General features: G+C 41.6%; 1 protein-coding gene across 9 annotated transcripts in view; it reads left to right on the forward strand.

Annotated features, from left to right (window-relative positions):
* The window catches only part of mast2 (microtubule associated serine/threonine kinase 2), a 170,355-nt gene that overhangs the window by 60,288 nt on the left and 85,909 nt on the right, over positions 1–24,158 (forward strand). The window contains exons 1-2 of one of the 9 annotated variants that reach the window (XM_069194206.1): positions 6,416–6,530; positions 7,209–8,708. The exons of 7 other annotated variants lie outside the window; for them this stretch is intronic. In XM_069194206.1, coding sequence (XP_069050307.1) covers positions 8,670–8,708 — 39 coding nt within the window. In that variant the 5' untranslated portion in view covers positions 6,416–6,530; positions 7,209–8,669. Of the gene's footprint in view, positions 1–6,413; positions 8,709–24,158 lie in introns of those variants that run through there. One more of the 9 variants, XM_015355562.2, reaches the window with a different exon arrangement.

Genomic DNA, 24,158 nt, shown 5'->3' on the forward strand with positions numbered 1-24,158 from the left:
TGTGCAGCTGGGGCAGATTACCTGGAGGATTCTTGATGTTGTTTGTATGTGACAACTGGGACCTGCCTGCAAACACACCTCTAGTTCCTCTTCCTTCCAGACACCATGAAGGCGGCTGTGAAGTTACGCTATCTGGTGTATGTTCACAGCTTTTGTATAAAAAGGGGTGTACTGTGGCAGTCTGCAAAAAACATTTATCCTTCTCTTGCTCCCACCCATTTGCCTGTCTGCACATACAGTAATGCCCTGTAATGGGATTCTTTGAATCTGTGCTGTGCGGTGATTACAGAACCTCTGCTTTGAGGGACGGTTTTATTAAAAATCGATTCTAATTCATTCCGTTTGGTTACACTCTGGTTCAATTACAGCCCATGGCAGACTGTATGCTTAGGTTTAAGGCATAGATTAGATACTATACCTTAGAGGCAGAGTGCAGCACACTTAATGCTTTCCGTAATGCACAGTAATTGGGAATGGGGCATGGTGAGGTTTTCTTCTTTTGTTACAATGGTGCAAAGCTTGTGCTCAGCGCTTCTTTATCAGTGTGTGTGTTACTTCTCAGAATACCCAGACAAGAGCGTCAGTTAATAGCCCATCTGCTTTCTCACCCTGGCAGAGTTTCATCACCAAAATCCCAGAGTGTTCAGTCTCTGATAGCTTCGCTGGGAGAAATCACCTTCTTCACTTGAGCAAAAGATAACACTATTTACTTTCTAGTCAGAAAATGTTTTGTTTGATTTGGAGTCTCTTTGAGCCTCTGTAAGGCAATATTCACAGAAGCTGGGCCTCTGCTTTACAGTAAAACGGGTACTGTTGTTCTGTGTCCTGAAGACTGTGTGACAGTTTCAATGCTGATTTGTACTATGGGTCTCAATCCTTATTTTACCCGACCCCTATACAGTGCCTGTCTTAGTTTTACATTGTACTGCACAATGCAGGGCTTAGGTAGGTCTCAGCATTGTCTTGTACTGTACAGCAGATGAAATTGACTTCAGTCTTTGCTGATGGGTTGGTGCTAATGTGAAGCAACTGTTCAGTGCTGGCCTTTATTGAGGTTAATGATGCTCACTTGGTCTTGCGGCAGTCTTTGGTTACAACTGTGACCTGATTGCAAGGACTACTTGGTTGCCAGCTTTGCGTGATGTGAAAATGTCATACAGTATCACTGTTTCGCTCTATTTCGTCATCTCTTACATTTTTCTACTCCCTTTCTTTCCCCTAATCTTTCTGATGGATGTCAGCTTGTTTCTCAGTTGAGTATTGTGTATTTGTTCACGAAGGACTTCCACTGCGCCTGTTAACTAGATATTTACGTTGTGCATTTTCAGAAGAGAGCCTAGGACTAGGGTAGGATAAAAAAGGCATTTTGTTCCATAATCTGGATGTGCCATGGAAAACTCCCTTTACTGTTTGTTTTACCAGTCTTTCCATGTTTCATTGTAAAGATTATGAAAAGTGTAATGATGTTTAGTCCCTAGATTTTTTTTCTCTTTTCAGTCTCAAACAATTAATATACAGTCTCACATATATTCTCTGTTCTGTTTTAAAGAACATCCTCCATGTGTCCTAAGTGAGCTGGGAAAATGTACTCATACAGACTCTATTGATCCATGATGGAAAGCTCAGAACCACCTTGTTCCTTTAATGTGACCTTAACTGCCATGCCACTGCACAATGAGTCTCATTTGTTTATCAAAACGACAACCTTATCTCCTTTTTGTAACGTGAAGGCCAAACCAAAAGATTTGCAGTTATATCTCTTCCAAGATCTGTGGAAGGTAACTCAGCCTTCCAGACCACTTCCTTGATTCCATCTGTGTCTTTGATAACCATTAAGCAATATCACTTTCACAAAACAATTGCAGTGGGGGGAAAACAGGCCTTGTTTTTAAAAGGAGCCACTGCTGAGTTACTTTTTACCCCTCCTCCTGTTTTTGGAGTCTGCAATGACAAATTGCACTGCAGATGAGTTGAAAACTATTCCCAAATGCTGTGAATATTAGATACCAGGGCACAATTTACAGCATGTCTAGGAATATGTCTGTGTTTGTGTGTCTGCAGTCTGCAGAAATATTTATATTGCGAATTATGGAGCTGTGAATGTTGAAAGATAATACCCAGTTCGAAGTTCAAGGTGTCAGGGCAAGTACGTTAAACATTGTGAATATTTCCTCTGAGGAGGCAGTTAAGTTTAAGTGCCTGCCGGCTGTGGGTCATTACTTGTTACTGTGCTTGTTTTACTGGAATAATGTAATGTTGCCTTTGTCTGGGCACAGGGTGTCTAAAGGGAGAAGGAACATACATGTGAGCTGTTGATACTGTACATAAATCTTGCTGTCCAACTCTTTTCTTCCCCCATTCATTTTAATCATACTTCTGGGAGACTTATCACTGAACACCACCAGTAAATTTAAGGTGTTCGCTGTACATGCAGCCTGGTTCAGTAATACGGATAAACTAGTTTATCTCGCCATCGTAAAAATCAACCACATATTGTAGTTTTACAAACCTGCATGGCCTGTTATTTCATTAGCGTCTCATCCGTGTTCCCAGTCTTGCAGGGCTGTATGTACTGTGGCTGGGGCAGGCAGTAAATCTAGTGCTCTAGTTAAGTGCTCTGGCTAAGCAGTGTAATAAAATGTTTACTGCTCTAGTATTCCAGAATGAATAATGTTAGCAAAGTAGTAGTCCTCTATATTTAGGAGACTCTAATATAAATTATGCACTAAGCCCAGACAGTTATTCTACAAAATGAAAGCTTTTTTTTTTTTTGCGAAGTGCCTTGAAATGTGTTTGTTCCTATCTGTCCATGTGCAAGAGGCTATTTTGTCCTTCCTAACCTTACTGTGTGTCTGCATGTGTCCGTTTTCAGGCTTTTTTAAGGTCGAATATTTATATTCTTTCACATATGCATGCTTATGTAGTGCTGTGTAGCAATGCATAAAGTTGGGATAACTTAGCATTTATCTGAGAACACAAAGTTTTGTTGAACTCTTAAATCTTTTATAAAAAAAGTAAGCTCCTTTAGGATTAATGTCCTCTGTTAAAAATGTTTTAACACATTGAACTACAGTACTGTACATATTAACATTGCCTGTATGAGCCAGTATGACAGTCTGTTTGATAGACTGGTTGTTGTTGATCTCATTGACCATAGTTTCTCTAACTGAATGACATTTTAAAAAGGATTCCACATAAAGAGACCCTTTCAGAGCAGCGTGCAAACTTCTTAAAATTTGTGTTTAGCAAATGCAGACATTATAGAATTGATCTTAGGCCTAACATCTATGTTTTTACTACCCTAAGTGGTGATATACTGTAATTCTGATCCAATGCTCCAAGTTACATGATTTCATATTTTCAAATTTGCATGTAATTATTTAATAAACCATGTGGGTTTAGAATCATTGTTGGAGAAGCAGGGTGCACACACACCTGTCTTTAAATTGGAAGCTATATTTTTTCTGTTATGTTCAGGATACTAAAGTTTATCAAGTTATTCACATTGTGTCCAAGTAGATAATAAACTGTTATCAACATGCAGTTACAGTATATGGACTGTTGTGCAAGTTCAAGTTGTTTACCATTGGATGATAAAGCTTGGTCAATGAATCAGCAGGCTTGTACTGTAGGACTAGACTGAATTAGTTTGCTAGTGAGTCCCAATTGCCAGACAGGCAAGTTCGAGACAGGTCCCAGGTGTCCTTAAAATGAAACTCAATTGCAACAGGCTTCAGCTGGTGACGGATCAGGGACAAATCACACCAGCAAATTCTGTAAGCTAAAAATAAGAGCTAAAAGTACAAACCCAAATTGAAATAAATATACTCATTACAGCTAGGTTTTTCATGTCTTTCAATAAAACAATGAATTTAAAGACTTAATATTTAAAGACTTTAGCAGAGACTTTACATTTATAAATATGGTATTCAGTATAATCCCCTAAAGCCTCAATCGCAGCTTTATCTTTAACCTATGCTGGTCCTGGAGGGCCTGTGTGTCTGTGGGTTTTTTAACACCATCACCTAAACTTTTAAGAGAACCCGTTAAAACCATAACGAGCTGATTCAGGTCTTGATGAGCCCAGCTAGACTAAGATACCTGTAGAGAGACTTAACACGTCTACAAATGTAACCCATTATTCAATGTAAATGAGACCTTGGTACTCCTTCCAGACAAAAACTGTCAGTCAGTGTATGATTTGCCATTACTGTGCATTGTGACCTTTAGCCACAGGTCCTGTTTATTTCCATCAGAAATTCTTGTATGATTGTTGTTGTGCTTCCTAAAGCGCGTTTGACCTCCAGCCCTTGCCTCTGAACAGATATATCCCTGCACCCTTGGCGATGTGTTCTGGGCCTGGGTCACTGGACTAGACTATTTTTCCCGTCGCACTCGGGCTTGTTGTGACCTGCATGGCTACTGCGAGCCTGTCATGTCCAGATTGGATCCTTTCAGTCCACTGCAGGGCTCCTTGTAACTGTAAAGCCAGTTAATTAGTGCAATTAAAATTAGCTTGTAATAACATTCTGCCTTGAAATGACATGGAAAATCCTTGTTAATATGAATGACTGGTTTGGGGAAAAGGCTCTTGATAAACCTCTTTATCTTTTTTTTTTTGCTATGGTTGTTGGGTGGGGAATGTTAATGAATAAAATAATAAGCCAAAATTAGCTTTTTAATTAATATTTCTTTGGCTGGTAGCAGTGGAAAATGAGTGCCTGGGGTCTCCCTGGCAGTGTGTTGCAGTGTTTATATAGTGTATAATTTCATACTATGGATAATAATCTTTTGGTGTGTGTTTACAACAGGCCTCCAAAGACAGGCTTGTCTCACTAAAGCCACATTATTAAGCTTGTTTATTCTCAGAGGGACAGTGAACACAGACAGAAAAGTGCTCTTTTTTTTAAAACCAATGCGTTCACTTTGTCATCTTGTTACCCATCCTTCTGCTGTTAATGTCTTTCATTGGATGATTTTTTTCTATTACCATATTTTTCCCAGCAATTCCTAACTAAATCATAAGACTACATTATTGGAATGCAGAAAATGATATGAGCCTTATCATTCAACATAAACTTGAGTTCTTTTGATTGTAAGTGTAAGAAAACAAGGACTATAAAGCTGAGATCCAGGGCTGAGTAAGGTAACCAACTGTCTTTGATCATGTGGTGACTTTAATTTCTGAGTTTTGTTTCATTCTGTTGTCACGTCATGATTAACTAGTTTCTCCACTTAAAATTCCATAAACAGGCACGTTGAAAGTCCCCAATTGTGCCAGAAAGCGGAATGTGGAGTACTTAGAAATAGAGTGTGAAGCCCACAAACCCTGCTCATAAACAGAAAACCAGGAAGGGAGACAAAATAAAGCTGATTTATTTCAATACTGTTGGCTTTTATTTTACTCCTGCTTTGTTGATCCAATGAGAAAATCTATAAGGAGGATTCGCTTCACTTGTTTGAACAGAAGGCCTATGAAACTTTGCTGGCAGGAGTGGGTCATTCTGCCATTCTTGCTCTTTTGGTAGCTAAGTGAACCTAAAATTTCCTTAAGATGGGCTGTGGTGACCAACATTGCACCCAATATTCTTAATGAGGGCTTAGGAGTGCATTTGAAACCTCCTTTGATTTGAATTCCACAATTTCTGCTGAATATTGCCCAATTAAAGCTGATGCCCCTTAAGAAGGTATTTCCTGTTCATTAACGAGTTTTCAATCTATGAGAATACATTAACTTGGAATCCTATATTTCTTAATTTGTGAATTGACCTTTTATGAGTGACCTTATCAAAAGCTTTCTGGGTGTAAAACATATATTTTGCCATATGCTTTAGTGTTAATTGTTACTGTTCCTGACAACAAACAAGCTTAATAATGTGGCTTACAGAGACAAGCCCTTCTGTTATAAAAAGACACCAAAAAATGATTATGGAGTGATAGTTCAAAGAATTCTCTCCACTTACTTAAAAAGACCTTGCTTTTCTTAATACATGTCTATCTCTTCAAGTGTCATCAATTCATCACAAAATCACATAATTTTTTAATATGTATTTTTCTGCTTTAGCTCTCAATATGATTTCCATTATGTTACCATTGACGAAAGTAAGACCGATCAGCCTACAGTTGTCCTCGTTTTTATAATTGAACTTTTTAGGAAACCAGTGCTTTTGTATGAAAGGGAAATACAATACGCGAATCAATGGCATGGGGTTTTTAACTAAAACTGAAGCACTGCTATCTGCAGTTCTGCCGGCAACCGAAAGCGTGTTTCTGTAGCGTTGAGCGCAGGATTCTCGTTATGTAAAGTGAATGTACAAGGAGACCGGAGCGGCTCTAGGGAAAAGGGGTGGGGTGGGAGTTAAGCTGTCTCCTCCATTCATACTATGCAAATGCCCCGCCGCCTTCCCTGTGTGTGGTTGGCTGGCCGTGCGCCTGAGCTGCTGTTTCAGCTCCTGAAAAGCTGTGCTGACAGGAGAGGGTGAGAGCAGTGCCGTTTGTCGGAGTCAAGCAGAGGGGAGGAGGCGTGCAAGGTAAACTGAGAGACAGAAACGGAAAGAGAGGTGTGTGTATGCACGTTTGGAAGGAGCTAGGGCGTGCTGCCTGGAAACGTGATGCACTCTGTCGTGTGAGAGGATATAGATTCGGTACCTGTTCTGCCCGGCAGATGTCAACCAAGGAAGCAAGGGAGTTAATGAGAGAGAGAGAGGAGCTTCCTTCTGTCTTTGTTTGTATGAGGGGGGCCGCACCTCTTTCGCTGCGACCACAATAACACACCGGCAGATGTGCTGCTCGTTAGCGGACATCATCTAAAACAAGGAAAGGTACTCCACCCGGAAAGCTGCTCCTTCTCCTCTCGCTCCCGGGAAACGCCGAGTACACACTGCTGCGCCCAAAGTTTAAATAGCCAGCAGAAGAGGGAGCAGCAGGAATATCGGCCGGAACAGAGGATTGTTTCTTTGCAACAGCTGCTACCCACGGCACCTGTCAGGAGGAGCGTGCTGCCTCGAGACGCTCGCTTTTCCGGAAGGAAATCATGACTTTTCATTCTCTCCCTGCTTCCTCGCGTTGCGCCAGTAGAACGGAATCCTGCTGCTCTAGTGGCGTGTTCTTGTTTAGGGTGTCTGCTGGCTTCCTGTGAGCTGCAGCTGTGACCATCTCATTAGACTGGGTAGGCATTGACTCCTTTTTCTCCCCCTTCTTTCTGACAGCTAACATGCTTTAAGAAAGCGCGCCAAAGCAGAAAAAAACAAACGGACAAACAAAACGGCAGCTGTTCCTTTTCTTCTGGACGTCTTGGCCCCTCTGTGCTGTGGGCTTTTGCTTCCTCTTATCAGTCCTGAATGCAGAATTCACTTCACCCGGAGTCTCAGCTTCTCCAGCCTGAACATCTGTTATGTTTTGACTTAAGAATATTGTGATGGTTCTTAGTTGTGCATGTAGAGTAACACTTGATTTTTCAACTGTAGTTTTTTTAGATTTTTTTGGGCTTCAACATCACTGTTAAAATACTAGTTCAACACTTACCATCCGGAAAGTACATTTTCCAAAAAGGTGCAATTCATAACAGTGCAAGTGTTTCTGAATTACGTAATGTGTGGACATTATATGAAAGGAAACTGAAGGGGGCACTAAATATTGATAAAGAAGCATCTACCGGCCCCTGCCATCTCCGCAGATTGAAGCCCTGGAGCCCAGCCTGACCCCCCTGTCCAGAGAGAGTATGCCCCTGGCTCCAGGCCACTGAGGGGACGGCTGTGCTCCTGACATGCCTGCTGCTGCAGCTCCACACAGCTCACCTGCAAGGGACAGCTGCTCAGCCAGGCCTGCTGTTGCCTTGTGTCAGCCAGCCGCGTGTTCCTGCACACGGGACAAGAAGACGCAGAGGGGGCAGGACTCGTGTCCCCGCGGCACTTCTAACACTGCTGACTGTAACCGCTCCTTCATTTCAAACTCGAATTCTTGTATATAGCTGCCATATACCACCGGCTCAGTGCACGCAACAAGCTGCTCTTCCGTGTGACAGAGTTTGCGTTGGCATTTGTACCTTCACACATCTGGCTATGACGGCAGAGATCTGCGAGAGAAACTATTAGAGACCACTCTGTGAAGTGAATGAAAATATTAGAGACCCCTCTGTGAAGACCTGGTGTGGAGAAATGATTGGAAGATGCTTATCTTAAGGAACTGCTTCACTTCAATAAAGACAGACCATCCCGAAACAAAAGAAGACTGAGGGATTCAATGAAAGTCTCCCCTCTATAGAGTATAATGCATTAAAGCAGATCTCAATTTTTTATGATAAAAATGAATACTAGGATGACAAAGAAGAGAAATATGCAGACAAGACCCGTGTGGAGAAGTTAAATAGTGTCTGTGCCCTGTCAGTATTATATTCAATTAGCATCACTGTTGTTGGCCCGAGTCTGGTGAGATCCACTTTCAGATTTACCGAACAGTCCTTTGTTTTGAGCCCCTTCCAGGGCTGAGGTATCTGCCTGCCCCTGGTGCAAGTGCACTGCTGCCCAGCTCATGGCTCAGCTTGCCCTTCACCCACCCATGCCTCTTAGCGCTCGGAGCTGACGGGTGCCCGCTGACCCCCCGGGGTGGAGATCGTGCCGGTGAAACGGATTCTTTTCCAGGCAGGAGCCGGCCGCCACGAGTCGGGCAGCATGGACGACTCCAGCATTCTGAGACGGAGGGGGCTGCAGGTGAGGGGCGAGAGGGCGTTGGGGAAAGCGCAGGAGGGGCTGGGGACGTCTGAGGGCCTTAGAAATGTCTCATTAGATAAGAGGCGTTCTCACATCCGTGTTCTCCTCGAGACGCTGGGTTAGTCCTTTCAGCAAACAGCCCAGGGGCCGAGGGTATGGTGGAGTTGACATCTTCAAAAGGACACATGATATTGAAATGTTTGTTACCCCCTTTTATGGTCTTTGTTTTGTGATTTAAGGGTATATCCTAACCAAAGACCACAATCTTACAAAAGTATTGTGCTCAGCTGTGTCTGTTAACAGTGTCAGTGTGGGTGACCAGAAGGTGCTCTCATCCCAGAGTCTCCTTAGATTTGATATTGAAACTAATGTCACCGACCCTTTCTGCTTTATTTAATCTCTCTGCGTGTCGTCTTTTAAAAAGATTATGAAATGAAATTTGTTGATTGGATTCATAGGTAGTTCCAAGCCGACAAAGATAGACGGGATGTTTTTTAGTGCATTATTTGTTTCCCTGTAAAAACTCACATGTTACTGCACGCAACCTCATTCCTGACCCCCAACTCTACAACACAGCTGGTATTCAACACTGCCAGAGTCAGGGATTTTTATATCCTCATGAAGAATTTTGAAATGGATGGATCAGTGGCCTTGTTTCTACTTCTGACTTCAGTGATGGGCAGCGTGAGGTTAGCTCTCACCAGCCCGTCTCCTTGTGTTGCTTATATAGCACTGACTTTCTCGAGGTCACAGCTTAGGACATCTTAGTAGTATCCTCCCAGTCCATCACCCATCAAGTCCACTCAGCTGCATAAGCCTGTTTAGTTTCTCTTGGAGTGCGGAGTCACGACTGAAGTACTTTTTTTCAAGTAGACAACCCTACACGATGAAGTTCAAGGGAGGTGTGCTACATGGGTGTCCACTGTTTTATAGAATTTCTACATCAAACTACCTTTGGGTATGTTTTTGTGGAGAATTCTAAATGTTTTGCCCACTTGTAGCTGACAATACACAGTTGTTTTTTTGGCCAGTTTACAAATGGGCCATTAAGAACTGAGAATGATTAGATGTCGGAGGACGTGTTCAGCAATGCTGAAGAGTGCGGGTGTGTCTTTGGAGAAGTCGGCGCAGGGAGAGAGGGAGCAAGGCTCCTGGTCACAGAGAAGCAAGCACACAGGGAGAGTGTGAAGGGTGTTGAGAGCAGCAGAGAGTATTGTGTGTGAGCAGTGAGCTGTGCCGGGTTTTTGTTTCTCTTAATCCTCTGGAGTGGCATGTTGCCTGAGGTGGTGTGCGCTGCTGGGCTGGGTACAGACTGCACCGAGCGAGCTGTACAGTTTCCTGTCGCTTCCTCACTCCAGACGCTGTTCATCTCGCTCCCTGTGTCTGCTGTCACGCAATTTGAAGTTGGCCACTTCCATTCACTGCTGATTATAGCCTCTGGCCAAAAGAGGCTCCAGGCTGACTTTAGTCATGGCCACAGGTACTGTAAGTGTCCAATAGGTTTTGTAATTAAGAAGGGGAAACCATCCATCTTTCCCAGTTGCACATTATGAAAAAAACACATATTAAGATAAGGCATGCTTTTATTGCTGGATCTGTTGTTGCACTGACTTATATTTAATCTTGGGGTGTGATAAGTTAATCAATAGCCCAATTCATCAGCTGAAGGTTTATATAAGTTTAACTTAATGTTCCACTGGTTAAAAGCCATCTAGCTAATTGTGCAACAAATGTGAGACAGGCTAACATATTGGCACACTGGGAGATTTACTGCAGAGCATCTTCAGCTGATGAACACTGTCAACATCTCAGTATCGCTTACCAGTCCATAAAGATCATAAAGCCTATGAGCAGAGGTGTATACCTTCCAGTGAAAAGACTTCTTTCCTTCTGTATTTCAGGGGCAGAAACAAAAATTGGTTGTGCCGAGGTAGAAATGCTGGGCATCTTCTCTGTGTTTAACACTGGTGATGGTCGAATAGTTTTCTGAAACAAATACATTAAGTATGTGTGACACAGTCTTGCAGTGACTTGTGAGTCATTTTTCACATTTTAAACTGTGCCTTTTTGTTTACACCTTGTTTATTCTATATAATGGTGAGGATGTCAGGAGGTTTACAAGAAGGCAATAAATCTATAGAGACGCTGTCGCCGGGGGTCCAGTGGAGACGCTCTCGCCGGGGAGCACCACGGCCGATAGAGACGCTCTCGCAGGAAACGCTCCCATGCGGCACTGAGGATGCCCATATGTGGATGGGTCAGAGTGTCAGTGAAGTGTCTTGATGTAGGAGAGCGCTGACTGTGAAACAGAACAGAAATTGCATTTGTTTCCAGTTAATCAAACTCCTGCTGTGCAGGACTGGGGATTATTCCAAAAATGTATTTAAAACCACAGTTATTGTTTCCAACAATAGCAATTCTGTCCATGGCAGCTGGCAGCTGAACATGCACGGTTCATTCAAGCGCGTGCTGACACAGTGCAGTCAAGTCCCACTATAAATGATACATTTGCTTCATTTTATATTGAACAGTTGAACTAATTCATAACCATTTCACAAACCATATTTATATATTGCTTGTTTTTTTAATATAAGATATATATTTTTTCTTTCGAGAAATACTGAAATACTGCACCTGGGGAAAAATGCAGTGCACCAGCATATCAATGTGGATTTTTATATTCAGTATGTGGATTTTTATATTTTATAAGCGGTAGCATAACATTAGACTTTGCTACTGCTTTGAAGTAACTAGTCTACAAAAAATGCAGAATTTAGAAGACATGTGCAGATCTGTAAGCATGTTTTTTTTTTCCACAGATCTTTTTGAAATACCTGCATGCTAACACTAGAATTTGAAAGTGGTCATTGCATACTGCAGATCTGTCACAACACATTGTTCAGTGTGTGCTCACTTAGAGAGTAGGAGATAGGGCAGACCTCTCGTCCTCTTATCTTTTTTTAACATTGGCTCCTTAGGTATTGCAGTTCTGATTGTCCCGGATTTATACCAACATGCCAGAGCACCTCTCCTGCTGTCCCCTTCTCTTATCTCTGGCCCCAGAGCATTCGTCTTGGCCTCAGGCCCAGGGGGTTTGAGGAGAAGAAAGTGTGGAGGTTTTGTGATTCAATTTAGGTGTCCTCCAGGTCTTCACAAAGACCTGGCCTACGCCTTTTGTAGTAGTAGTAAAAAAAAAAAAGACTCATATGATCCCTGAATCTTCTTTAAATTTGCGGGTCTAAGGCTCTTGTTTATTTGCGTTGTTGAGCCTTTTTTTTGTTAACTCAAAGGCCTTCAGCACCAATGGAGATTACCAGGGCTGGTGGCAGTAGCCGTCTCCGTGAACTTCATCAAGTAGTATTGCGAGTGAAAATGTACTGAAACGAGAGCAAATGCACACATGAAGCAGGCACTGAGCTTCAATAGGTGCATTACATTTTGTATTTCAGTAACCTGCTCCTCAAATTCACAGAACAATTGTATTTAACAAGACGGTTCATATTAAAATGAAAATAAAGCTGCCCTTTCTTCACACACTGAAATCTTGCTTCCTCCCTTTCCTTTGTTCAGTCTTTCAGAGACATTCCCTTGGAGGCTCAAATCTGTTCATCTCATTCTTTTAAAGAGCTGCTGTGCTTGAGTGAGTTTGGACCTGAGGTGAGAGGAGTGGGGGGTAGATTGTACCTGCAGGGAGCCTGTAAGTGAGAGTGAAAAGAGTGTACAGTTTCCATCTGATCCCTGAAGGCAATGGTTTAAAAGCTAATCACTGCTTATAGGAAAGCTTTTAGTCATGCACAATTGCAAGTTATTAACTTGTGTAGATGTGCAAGTGTAATTCCTTGTAATGTGTTAATTGCCGGTTTTCAGTACTTCAAACATGTATCAGCATTTGCAGTTGCTAAGTTGTTACCAAAAGACACTTGAGAAAATAAATCATTTATTTTTTTTGATCATCTTTCTGCATGTTACGCAAGTGCTCATAATATGTATTTTATTCAAGAACACATTTCCCATTCATTCATTTCTGACTAAAAATAATTAGCCTCCTTGTAAATGGGCTGCAGATGATGAAGGTTCCTCCTGTGGGGAAATAATACCCAGCTGAGATGCACACTCATCTTGTCAAATTCCTATAGCCAGAAGGTCTGTACTGTATAAATGAGGTCTTTGGCTTTTTGCTTATCCATTATGTTATTGCAGTGAGCTGGATCCTTTCCCGGAGGAATATGGAAGGGGAGAGGCTGGGTTGGACCATGGCATCGTTTCAAATAGCCAGTCATGTCTAGTCTTATGCAGACTGCAGGGGGATCATCCAGACTCCTCACAGACTGAGTCCTTGAGCCGGATTTTTACCCAGGTCCTTAAAGCTTGGCTTTTTAGATGGGTAGTCCTCGCTAGACTTCTCTTTGGCAATTAAACAGCAAATGCTGCAATAAAATAAGTGCTTAATACTTTGTGAAATATCTCAATTTTAATTAGCTTATTTTTTAAAGGATTCAAAATGATTAATTATTCAAGGATTTTCAGGAGCTCATTTGCATCTCAGATCATATAGACCACTTAATTTAGAAAACAGTTCCATATCACACAGCCCTAGTTGTTAAGGCCAAGAAACCCACTTGACCTTAGGTTGTGGGGTTGCATTTTATTATTATAATAATAATAATAATAATAATAATAATAATAATAATAATAATAATTGCTTACACTTATATAGCACTTTTCAGGACACTCCACTCAAAGCGCTTTACAGGTAATGGGGACTCCCCTCCACCACCATCAATATGCAGCATCCACCTGAATGATGCAACACCATCCATAGAGCGCCAGAACGCTCACCACACACCAGCTATCAATGGGGAGTAGAACAGAGTGATGAAGCCAATTCATAGATGGGGATTATTTGGAGGCCATGATTGGTAAAGGCCAATGGGTAATTTGGCCAGGACACCAGGGTTACACCCCTACTCTTTTCAAGAAACACCCTGGGATTTTTATTGACCCCAGAGAGTCAGTACCTCAGTTTTACGTCTCATCCAAAGGACGGCACCTTTTTTTACAGTATAGTGTCCCCGTCACTATACTAGAGCATTAGGACCCACACAGACTACAGGGTGAGCACCCTCCTTCTGGCCCCACTAACACCTCTTCCAGCAGCAACCTTAGATTTCCCAGGAGGTCTCACATCCTGGTAATAATAAACATTTACTCTGAAATGAAAGCTGGTAAGGGACATTCTTTCTCTGGAAGGTAAGACTGACCAGGGAAGGTGATTTTGTTTTTAGATGGGTGTAGACAGGAAATGGCTCCCTGGCTTAGACTGGAGTCCTAACAATTCTGTGGTGTAAGGTGTAGAGGTCATTTCAAATTTGGTACTGGCTGACTGATGCAGACTTAGAAAAATTAGTATCACAGCGTATTCTTGTTTTTCTTTTCTGAGACAATTGTATTTCATTCCATAATTTCTGGAAGCCTTTTCATAGTTGTACAGAATGGCAGATTTTAATTTCCAGGAAGATACAAGACAAGGAAAACCAAAAACTTTAAGGCTAAGGGATAGCTATGATTGACCCTGTTGAGCATGTTACTATTTATTGGCTGCTGTGCCCCAGACAGAGGGTTTAGAGAGAGGGGCTCTCGCAGTTGCAGACTCTGAGCATCTTCCTATGCAGACAGTGTTCATGATGACCTCTGCCATTTCTGCTTAATAAGACTCCATGGATTCACAGTCAGTTAAATCTGTGAAATCCACACCAAAAAAGCCTATTTAGTACCACAGCTAAATTTCAACTCAGCTCTATCCTTTGTCTTTCCCTGAACTGTATAGCCATGCTCATTTGTTTTGATGTAAGCCCATTGATTGGTACATTTCCCTGAATGAATAAAGGGCTTAAGAGTAACGTGACATTGCAGAGCCCTGCAGAAGCGCTGTGAGTGTTGTGCTGTTTTGCATCGCTCTGTCATGTTTAACGGTCTTCCTCATTAACCAGCACTGAGCTCCCTCTCATGCCGGATGCAGAAGCTGCCATTGCGTGGATCCTGGTAACTGTACCACTGAGTTTCACAGAAATCAATAGCCATATAAGAATGGGCAGGTAAATAACTCATTAGCAGAACAAAGACAAACAGCTACTCCAAATAAAAAACCAAGGTGATAGAATTAGTTTTTCTTCCTCTTGTGTTAATATGTGAGAGTTAAGGGAAAAGACGTAGCGCCTGCTGTCAGAATGAATGTATCCACCCACCTCCTCTCCTTGTGATGATCTTAGCGGATTGGATCAGTGCTCATGTACAGTATTTCAAGATAGGAGAGTTTTAGGGTCCAAGGTGTGAGCTGTTTAAGCAGGCTGCTCTCACCAGTAGTCAAGGGTGTCTGCTGTTCTTGTGGATATGTATTGCTGTAATCTCACCTGAGACGTGTACAGTATTCTTTATTTGATGATGATGAGAATGCAGTTGAGTACTTAGACAAACAACATGCCACTTTCTGTCACCATTCAACTGAAATTATTATTTTTTTAAATAAAATTGAAGTGTACAACTAGACAGTGTGCATTTCTGACTCAAAGAAAGTCATATAGCCTGTATAGATGAGCCTCAGTCCAGTGTGTAAGATAATGTGCCCTTGGGTAGTTTCACCTGTCACAATCTGAAATCTGAACCCTGAAATCAAACCCTTTAACACTGAGTTGGAAACTGTTCTGTTTCACCTGTTTTTCACATTTGGTGGCTTGTTGCTATAAAATCTGAAACAACCCAATACCCTGGATGGAGTGAAGCACCATGAAGTTAAATGTTGAAGTGTAAACTATGGCACCTGACGTTCAGTGAGATTTAAACTCAAACCTCAGGTCCACCCAGAAACCACTCTGTACGGAAGCTACAGTATGACTCAAGCATGAATCCTTGAACTGGGTATATTCAAGACATGCCATATTTTCTTTATGGTTTGTGACGAATTTTTAAGTCACTGGTACGATTAATACAATTTCAGGCAGCTTCTTTTGTGGATTAAAGGAAATCGGTGAGTCAGTTCGTAATCAAGTTGTGATATTTAAAGCCTAATCCAGTTTGAGAATTTAAATAGTACAGTCAACAGAGTCCTTCATCTTATGCATTTAAAATTCTTTTTCATTGAAGTTCTGTTTGCAAAAAAACATCAGTATTGTAGTAATTTCCTTTGTGCAATCAGACAGTATCATGTTAAGTGAGAGCGCATAGTGCTTTTAATGCTTAGTATTTTGGCTTTTGCAGACCATTAAATTGCAGGTTACTTGCTAAAAACTTTTGTTGCAGTAAATTTTCATTTTTTTTAAATGAAAGTAGAGGGCACATGTTCTGAAAGTATATTTCTCTCAGACCTTTCTTATCAGTTTTATGATTATTTTTATTTTGTTTTCAAGCACTTAGATGCATAGGATGCTGGAAAATGAACATTTTTATGTGAATGCAATTGGGAATGTGAGGAGTCTTATTATCTCCTTTATAAAGTGTAGGCTTTTCTATAACTTAGATATTTTGGGTAATTACCCATGATCCATTTGCATCACCTTAACAGATTTCTGCCATTGTGGGCTGAGGATGGAGAGGGTGGCTGGTGAATTCAGTCGAGCAGGAGCAGAGCTGGACTGATGGAACATGTGGGTTTTCAGAAGGAATTATGCCATCCTCTACCTCATCTCTAAATGCCAACATCAATGTTTTAAGGAATAAAACTTCCATGCTGTTCTTTAAAATGTTATATCTGAAAAACTAGCGGAAGAAAATGCCATTGTTGAAAAGGATAGAATAAAAAGTGATCTGAGCTCTGTATGGAAAAATAAACAGATTGTCTGAATTCAGTTTTGTCATGTTTTTTTATCAACCTGCATGTATTCAGTGTTTAGCAATTGTCTTTTAGAGTGGAATAAATTACACTGTTGAAATGTTTGATCTGGTTTCAGGGAACAGCAGATAAATACAGTAATGTAGAGCCACTGTACTTCACAGGGAAAAAATGAGGCAATCTGGTAGCCAATGCCATGTTGTGCCAAAGGGACTTTCTGTATGTACTGTATGAGTTGAATAATGAAAGACTGGAAAGGGGGGAAGTCATAGAAAGAAACTAGCAGGGAGCTTCGAGGCTCAGTGTTGAGTGAGAGGAATTGCAATGAGTGTAGTAGAGTAGTTTATTGCCATGTGTACCTGTACATTGGAATTCTAAATCGCGCTAATCTCTCGGGACATACACAGTACAAAAGACAACACCACGCAATGTAGACGACAGGAACAATAAATATGTTGTGGATAAATAAATATGTAGTAGTAAGACCACAAGAGAAACAAAAATGGTAGACTATGAAATGTGCGTCGTGCAGATGTGTATTAAGGCATCACAGTTACATGTTGAGGATGCGCACTGCAGTAGGATAGAATCTGTTGAGGCCAGTGGTCCTTGCATTAACAGTATGGTACCGCTTGCAAGAGGGTAGGGGGGAGAACAGCTTGTGGCCTGAATGGTTGGGATCCTGAATGTTGGATTGGGGTTTATTACGACAGCGAATGGTGTGGATCTCACCGATTGATGGCAGATCACAACCTGTAATACTCTGTGCCTTTGTTAAAATGACTTTCACCACCACTTCCTGCAATCACAGTAACACTGTCCATTTTCTTTACATTTCTGTACTGTACATTTTCCATTTTTGTTTGTTGCTGTGGAATGTCTGATAGTCGTGACCTTTTATAGCAGTAGTTTAATCTGATGATCGTGGAAAAAAGGCATGCCTGCCTGTGGAATGAGATACAGCTGTAGAGAAGCTCAGCAGTGTCTTAGTTTTTGATAAAAAAAAAGAAAAACTAACTATGCTTGTGTAGTACATTTGCAGATCTAACATGATTTTATCTACACTGTGCACTTCTTTTGTTTTGGTGGGTTTGTCTAACCTATCCCTGTCTCTCTGTGTTTAATCATAGTTTCCTTGGTGTTTCACTATGACTCATTACAACCTTGCATTGTCCAAGCTGTTCCACAGAGCTGTCTCTGGAGATTTTTTGAGGTTTGGGTCTTGTTTCAGTCTGTTGTTCAGTAATGAAGATAAAAGAAACATTTGACAGTAGTCTGGACCTTATTTGGAAGCAATCCTTACATAGCAGGAGTACCATGATACAACATTCCTGGATGTTTTTATCCACAGGGGTGTGGGAATGTAGAACTAGCTACCCAGCCGTGTTGTTGTAGCCAATACCATGGTTTCTTTCAAAAAACAGCTCGAGATTCTTGGATCAATTAACTACCAACTACCAAACAGGTTAGATGGACCATGTGGCCTCCTCTCATTTCTAATCTTCTTACCTTCTTATTTATTCTATTTTTCTTTAAATATAGCATGCAATGCCTTCTTAGCCAGTACAGGATGTTTTTCATTACTAACTCCTTGGAGTTATCCTTGGAGCACTTTTAAAGAAGATACTGATCTTTTGTTACTGAGCCAAAAAAATAAGACAGTTCTGGCTCTGAGCGCCGCCACCTGTGTGCAGTGTTATCTGGGGCTGGGGCTCTTGGAAGGGGAGGCAGGAGCCCCACTCCTGTCAAGATGCTGGTCACACACGGGTTCTGTACCCTTCCTCTTTCAGCTCACTCCGAGACCAACCCCCACCCCCACCCCATCCCCTTCCTCTCCCCTGTCCGCTCCATCGCACCCACCTCTCCACTGCCTGGCTCCAGCCTCCCATGCTGAGCCTGTTCCTGCCTCCCTGCCAGCTCTCTGGATAAGTGAATTAGCAGTGGGAGATGAGATCAGCCCCGTCTCCTTGGTGAGCAGATGGAGCACCACGTGAACATGAGCTCATCCCCAAGCCGCAGACCGGTGGAGGAGAGGGGAGGAGACGGGCTGGAGGTTTTCAGAGGGGCTGAAACTAGGTTGGGGGAAAACTTTCTCGAGTATCTAGGCTCCCACAGATCTATAAAAATGTTTTGGAAATTGGTCAACTTGTCTAAGTGCTTTTAGCTGTTGTAGATTTCAAGATTCATAGATCCAGAAAGAAATTGCTAACAGCGTAGCGAACACGTCCGAGTTGAAGGATCTGCTTGTAGAACGTTTCCTCATTCGGAATCTGACTTCCGTCAGGCCTCAGACTTGTGTTTGTTAGGGTCTGAAGAAATAGGTACATCGGAAGAATATTAATCTTTATAAAACCCGCTGCTCCTCTGGCAACAGAATTGACCCCTTCAGCTCCCAGCAGATCTGCTGCTACAAGCTGTCTGTAGCTGGCAGCACAGGGGCAGGGCTGGTAGGGAGAGCTGTGCTGTGTTGAGCAGGATGGCTCTGGTGAACACGACTGGACTAGGGCCACAGTTGTTGGCTACTGCTGTGGAGTGTGTGGACATCTGCTCTGTATTGCAAAAACTTCTTAACACAAAATGGAGAAAAAAAAGCTTTTGTGGTTGTGAATGCGCACAATAATCAAAAGTAATCACTACCTTAAGTTCTTGTCTGATTTATGATTTTTGCATCCAGGCAGCTACATTTTACACACTTAGATATTTCCAAAAAACACGCGAACAGTGCCAATCATATTTGTACTCCTTTATTGAGTAGCTTGATTGAATGTGAGATAAAGAGATTCCTCATTTTGTTACATGAGGGACTCTAAATGTCTATACCAACAACCAAAAGATGTTTCTGTCAGTAGTGGTGTATTGTTCTCTTTTGCTTTAATACCTTATAGAGTCATCTTTTTTTAATCGTGACGACAAAATATTCAGGCAAAGAACAGGTTCTTAAAGTGCTTCTCAGATTTCCCGAGTGGAAGTGTGATGGGGGAGGGGGGTATTTAAGTGTAACACAATGTCCCTTCTATGGTCACTCCAGTGTGATTTGACAGTAATAGTCCACACTTCCTGACAGTTTGAGATGCCTTACCAAAGCCTGTTAAAGACTGTCAAAGATATAATGGTGACACTTGCGATCATGCTTTATTATCCATATATTATGATATCTCTCCCCAGTTCCGTGTATAGTTATTCCTCACAACATAAAATGAGTTTTCTTGCAGAGGCGTAAGATAATTCACAGGTATTCAGACTCCAGCAGGGTGTGTGTGGTGAGGGGGAAGCACTGTGTCTTGTGTTGTTGCTTTTTTTCCTTATATGTGTTCCCCCTCCTCTCCCTCTTTCACTTTGATACCCAAAGGCATGAAAACCTATTTACAAGTGGGAGGCAGCAAGAGCTGATTAAGGCTGTGATAGACAGGAGTATGGCTGCTTTAATTGAGTGAGCGCAGGACGGTGCTGGAAGTGAGAAGTGTGAGAATTGAAGTTGTTCTTGTGTGTCAGACTCTGCTGCTGACGAGCGACACCCACCCTGCTGGGGGAGGCTGGGAAGAAGGAGATGGGGGGGGTTGTAACAGAGAAGTGGGCTGTTGTCGATTTTGTCTCCCATTACATCAAGTCTGACTTCAGTAACTCTGAAAAGCAAACAGTAAGCTTTTACACACTGTTCCTGACCAGGCTTCTCTTGTCTGCAATTTCTGTGAATGTTAAATATTTTAGAATTGACATGTCCCAATGGTTTGTCTAAAGCAGGCTAATTTTCTCACCTATTTTGTATGTGCTGGTACTGTATATCTCCTTCACAATGTTTCCAAACTTCTCTGAAGGCAGTGTAATAATCTATTTTGTGGTTTTGTTCGTACGGACCTATGTATAGGGTAGTCCCCTAGGCTAAGCCCAGTTCTTCCCCACCAGCACAAGCTCAGCCGGTGCTTGGCTCACTATGAGCCTGGCTGATCTCATCATTCGAGCTGTGCAGCATCTGTCTTGGTAGTTCAAGCTGGTCAGCAGAAGAGCACCAGTGCAGAGTGCAGTCCATATATACTGTAAACAGCCAGCACATCCCTACCCGTTTTCTATATGCGTAGAACTGTTCCAGTCTGTATCAAACCTGTCTTTCACCACTGTGTAGATGGGTCGTGCAGTTCTTTAAATGTGTAAAGCTGTCTTCAGAAGCAGATTTTTTCACGTTCGCTGACTTTGGTCTGCTGGTTTTAAGCTCCGTAACAGTCCAGTACTGCACATCATATGTTAGGGGACTGAGCCTTTTCATCAGTAGCCCCTAATCTTGGAATAAACTCTCCCTGACCGTAAAATACACTCTTTAGTGATGTTTTTAAAGCTTGCAGCAAACTACTTGTTGTAGATGGCCTTCAATTCTCAATTTCTTTAAATTTCACATTTTTACGATATTTGTGTTATTCTTTGTTCTTGTTTTTCTGTGTTTAATTTATGTAAAGTGCCTTGAGAATACTCTGGATTGAAAGGCACTACATAAGATTAAAAATTGATTGATTGGATTGATTAATTGATGTGCTATCTGCTGTCACAGTCCTCAGGTCACCTATTTGTAATTCAGAATGACAGCCTATTTTCTCTTCTCTCTCTCTTTCTCTTGTTGCTGCTCAGTTCAGTACATTTCTAAGCTCCTGGTGTTAAATGCAAATGTATTCCCAAAATAGATTAAAAAACTACTGCTGTATTTTGTGATGTGTCTTGAGAAGATTCAGCCTGTAGTTAATCAGAATTAGCTTTTTTGTTTTGCATTTAATGAAAGTTCAAGGAAAGTTGGTGGTGAAAGTTAAATCAATCAATCAAGGTTTATTTATCAGATGCTCAACAATACAGCATACAGTGGTGGTTGTCAGTAATTAAATGCTTTTTCTGCAAGCTCGCAAGGAGAGATAGGATAGAAGTTGATAGAATAAAGGTTATATAAAAATAATTCATTGTATTATACAATTTACATGATTTACACAATGAATAACAAGGAGATATTGTAGGGATAGGAGGTGTCAGGGAAAGAAAAAAACACTGGTGCACCTTATCAGTTTCAAGTGGACTGACTATTTTCAGTTCAATTCAAGGTGCTTTATTAGCATGACCGATGGGTACAATTGTTGCCAAAGCAAATGAAAGTAATGATATTTACATTAAACAAAACAAAAACACCGACTATTTATCAGTGTTTGTTTGGGTAATTGCTGATGACTGCCGGGGTTTGCTGTTTAGGAGTCTTATTGCCTGAGGGAAAAAGCTGTTTTGAAATCTGTTGGTCTTTGTCTCTATGCTTCGGTATCGTTCTCCAGACGGTAGTAGAGAAAACAGATTATGGTTGGGGTGACTGGGATCCTTGAAAACAGACCTGGCCTTCTTGAGGCCTCTAACAGAGTAGATATCCTCTGTGTTCTGCAGCACGCAGCCCGTGCTGTGCTGTGCTGAATTCTACACCCTCTGCAGTGCTTTGCGCTCCAGGACGGAGCAGCTCCCATACCAGGCAGTGATGCAGCCAGTCAGGATACTCTCAATAGTGCACCTGTAGTTAGCCACAATATGTGACGCCATGCCGAACTTCTTAAGTCTGTGATGAATGGATAGGTGCTACTGTGCTGTCTTGGCTGCACCGCTGGTGTGGTGGGACCAGGTTAGGTCTTCTGTGATGTTAACACCTAGGAATTTGAAACTGCTCTCTGATGTTTTCTGTAGTCCACGATCAACTCCTTGGTTTTACTGGTGTTCAGAGAGAGGTTGTTGTCCTGGAACCATGCAACCAGGGTTTGAACCTCCTCCCTGTATGCAGTCATCTCATCGCTGTTCATGATCAGTTGAGTGAGTGTGTTTGATTTGTCCTTATATCAGTGGGATAAAGAGACAGTCTGTCTCCTGATGTTCATGCATGGTTGCAGCTACACCACAGGTGTTCACTTTAAGGCAGTAAACTTGTTAAAACATGAACAAGGGGCAACGACAATATTACAAATATTTAAACATGTTTATTCTGTTGTATTTGGACTAATGTTTTAAACTACATTAGTACGGATTTACAGGGGTTTATAACCCTTTTCTTTTAGATGTCCGTCATAGTACTACAACCTGTCAAAACTTAACAGGAAGGGTTTCCTTTCCTTTTATCAGTGCTCTCAAAATCATTCCAGTGCTGTATAAAAGCAGGTTCTTTTCAGTTTCCCATTGCTCCTGCAAATGTTTACACCCTTGTCCTTAATTTAGTAGTTTCTTGGGGTGAAGAGCATGTCCTATTAAAGATTCTGTTTAAAAACATCCAATATTTTTGTGGAAAAAAATCTAGCCGATTCCTGAAAGCTAGCTCCATTGTCTGGATGTAGCAATGCCATTGAGGCATGCTGATTTAATTTAAATGTGCAAATTTTAATTAGGATTATTTTTTATGAAGGGAGGGTTTAAATAGTAAACTAAAGGTAATTCTGGTGTGAATAAATAGACTGATCACTGCACATTTATTAGTAGCATCTCAACACGGAAGAGACATAATGCAGCATTAATGCAAGTGCTCCCCTCTTATCTTAATCGTACAATAGCTCTGTAATTAGCACTGCATTTTAAGTGCCAGGGTGCATAAATAATACGCTCTGAAAATTGGAGAGCTTTACTGCACTGCACAGCTAACATTTCTGTAATCTGTGGATGAAATTGAAATTTAGTGACTAGGCATGGTTAAACTGACAAAGATAGCTGGGTGTAAAGTATGAAAATGGGAAGACTAAACTATCTTCTTATTCAATCTGCCTTATGGATGCAGCTAAGGTTCTCAGTTCTGGCTGATGGAGGATCCTGTGTTGCTATACTAAGGAACTCTCTAAGGGGATCCATTCACCATGTGAAATGGCTAACGCTTCTTTGAGATCTGCATGCTATGCTGTTGATTTTGGGGTAGAAACGTGAAAAAAAATCCCACCAGTCCCTGCCACCTTCTTCGTTTTCTTTCTCTCTGCCTCCCTTTTCAGCTTTTTTCTCAACAGCCCTCTCTCTACCCCTCCTCCTCGCTCTGTCCCTCTCTCACTGGGCTGCAGTTCCAGTTTGTAACCCTCATCAGCACAAACCCAGCAAATTGGTCCCAGAAGGATTTGCAGTCGAGTGGCCTGCAATTCCATGCCGGTGTATTAGAGTAATACAGGCCATCACAGTGTATGGGAGTCATACATCTGCCATTATCATTTCCCTACCTTGTTGTTTTGTTCCTTCTTCTACAGATGAAATTGTATCCTCAATGTGTCTGTTGTTGATGTTTTAGTTTTAATAACCTAGATTGCTTCTGGTGTCGGGAGGCATCAGGGAGAGGAGAGTGGCTTTGATCTAAAGGAGTTCAGCCTAAGTTCACACACACTATGAAGGAATGCGTCTGTATATTAAATGTGTTTTTTGTTCAGTTTATTATTCAGCTTCCTCTAGCTGTAGTTGTGCTGGAAATTAACTAAATTTTTAGCCTTTAGCTTTTTTTTCAGCATGATGATGTTTTTTTAATAAAGAAATGTGCTTTTCTACAGAGGCACACTTTGCCATATGATAGATGACCCTCTTCAGCTCAGCTCCCAGTGCTCAGTCTTCTTGTTTTGTGATGCAGCATGCCTCGGTAGTATTTAATTGAAAGGTGTCACCTA

This window comes from Lepisosteus oculatus, chromosome 9, assembly GCF_040954835.1.
Source record: "Lepisosteus oculatus isolate fLepOcu1 chromosome 9, fLepOcu1.hap2, whole genome shotgun sequence".
In the NCBI taxonomy this organism is placed as follows: Eukaryota; Metazoa; Chordata; class Actinopteri; order Semionotiformes; family Lepisosteidae; genus Lepisosteus; species Lepisosteus oculatus.